Genomic DNA, 1,425 nt, shown 5'->3' on the forward strand with positions numbered 1-1,425 from the left:
GAACTCACTTTGTAGACCAGGCTAGCCTCGAACTCAGAAATCCGCCTGCCTCTGCCTCCCGAGTGCTGGGATTAAAGGTGTGCGCCACCACACCCGGCTCCCCCAAATCTTTCAAAGTTGAAATTTAGACCAAATACTAAAATATATTTTACAGTCCATATCAAAACTGATTACATAACCTGTGTGTGAAGCTGTAGGGCTTTAAGGGGAGAACTAGCAAGCATGAAATATTTAAAATGGAATTTATAATTGTGTAACTTGTTTTTATTTATTCAGGCCAATCCTGGCAATTTAAAGACTTTACTTTCAGCTATGAGACTGGCTCATAGAGGCTGTGACGTCAACACACCACTTTCAACACTAAAACCAGTGAAGACTTCAGAATTTGAAAAATATAAAACCAAAATGGTTATCACATCCAAAAAGGATTATCCTCTAAGCAAGAACTTTCCATATTTTCTGGAACACCTTCAGGCTTCTTACTGTAGCCTTGCCCGAGTTGATATGCGTATGCTGTGCTTAAAAAATCTTACGAAGTTAGACCTGAGTCACAACTGTATAAAAAAGCTTCCAGCTACAATTGGAGACCTCACCCACCTTCAAGAGCTTAACCTTAATGACAATCAGCTGGAGACATTTAGTGTGCCCTTGTGTACTTCTACACTCCAGAAGTCACTTCACAGTTTGGATCTCAGCAAGAACAAAATCAAAGCACTCCCTGTGCAGTTTTGTCAATTCCGGGAACTTACTAACTTAAACCTTAATGATAATGAGTTGATTCACCTTCCTTTCAAGATAGGACAGCTAACAAACCTTCGTTTTCTATCAGCAGCTCGAAACAAACTTAGAAATCTCCCTTCTGAATTTAGAATGTTATCCCTGGAGCACTTGGATCTTTTTGGGAATACTTTTGAAAAACCAGAAGTCATTCCAATTATAAAGCTTCAAGTACCATTAACTTTACTGGAATCCTGTGAACAAGCTGTGTTATTCTATAGGTAAGCCCTTCAGTCATGAAGTGTGGTACTTGAATAGCATTCTAACATTCTGAGGAGACTCAGTAATAGTCTGTGGGCTTTTAACCTTTTAGTTATTTAGTGGAATCAGGAATGGTGGGGGCATTTATAATAACAGCATTTGGACAGAGGTCACCTTGTGGGAGTAGGTTCCTTCCTCCCATCATGTTGGTTCTAGGGACTGACCTCAGTTCACCAGGCTTGGCCTCAGCACCTTTACCCAACGAGTTACCTCACCCACTCCAACCGTCAGTCTTAATAACTCCCAATGTTGTGCATAGCCTGACCCTTGCTACAGGGACTTTTTTTTTTTTTTTTTTTTGGCTTTTCGAGACAGGGTTTCTCTGTGTAGTCGTGGCTGTCCTGGAACTCACTCTGTAGCCCAGGCTGGCCTCGAACTCAGAAATCC

General features: G+C 41.2%; 1 protein-coding gene across 2 annotated transcripts in view; it reads left to right on the plus strand.

Annotated features, from left to right (window-relative positions):
- Lrr1 (leucine rich repeat protein 1) overlaps nucleotides 1–1,425 on the plus strand; it is a 9,904-nt gene that overhangs the window by 5,062 nt on the left and 3,417 nt on the right. Inside the window, exon 3 of one of the 2 annotated variants that reach the window (XM_021179591.1) lies at nucleotides 277–998. The exons of the other annotated variant lie outside the window; for it this stretch is intronic. Within the exon in view, the coding sequence (XP_021035250.1) occupies nucleotides 277–998 (722 nt within the window). The remainder of the gene's footprint in view (nucleotides 1–276; nucleotides 999–1,425) is intronic. 2 annotated transcript variants of the gene reach the window in all.

Source organism: Mus caroli, chromosome 12, assembly GCF_900094665.2.
Source record: "Mus caroli chromosome 12, CAROLI_EIJ_v1.1, whole genome shotgun sequence".
Lineage (NCBI taxonomy): Eukaryota > Metazoa > Chordata > Mammalia > Rodentia > Muridae > Mus > Mus caroli.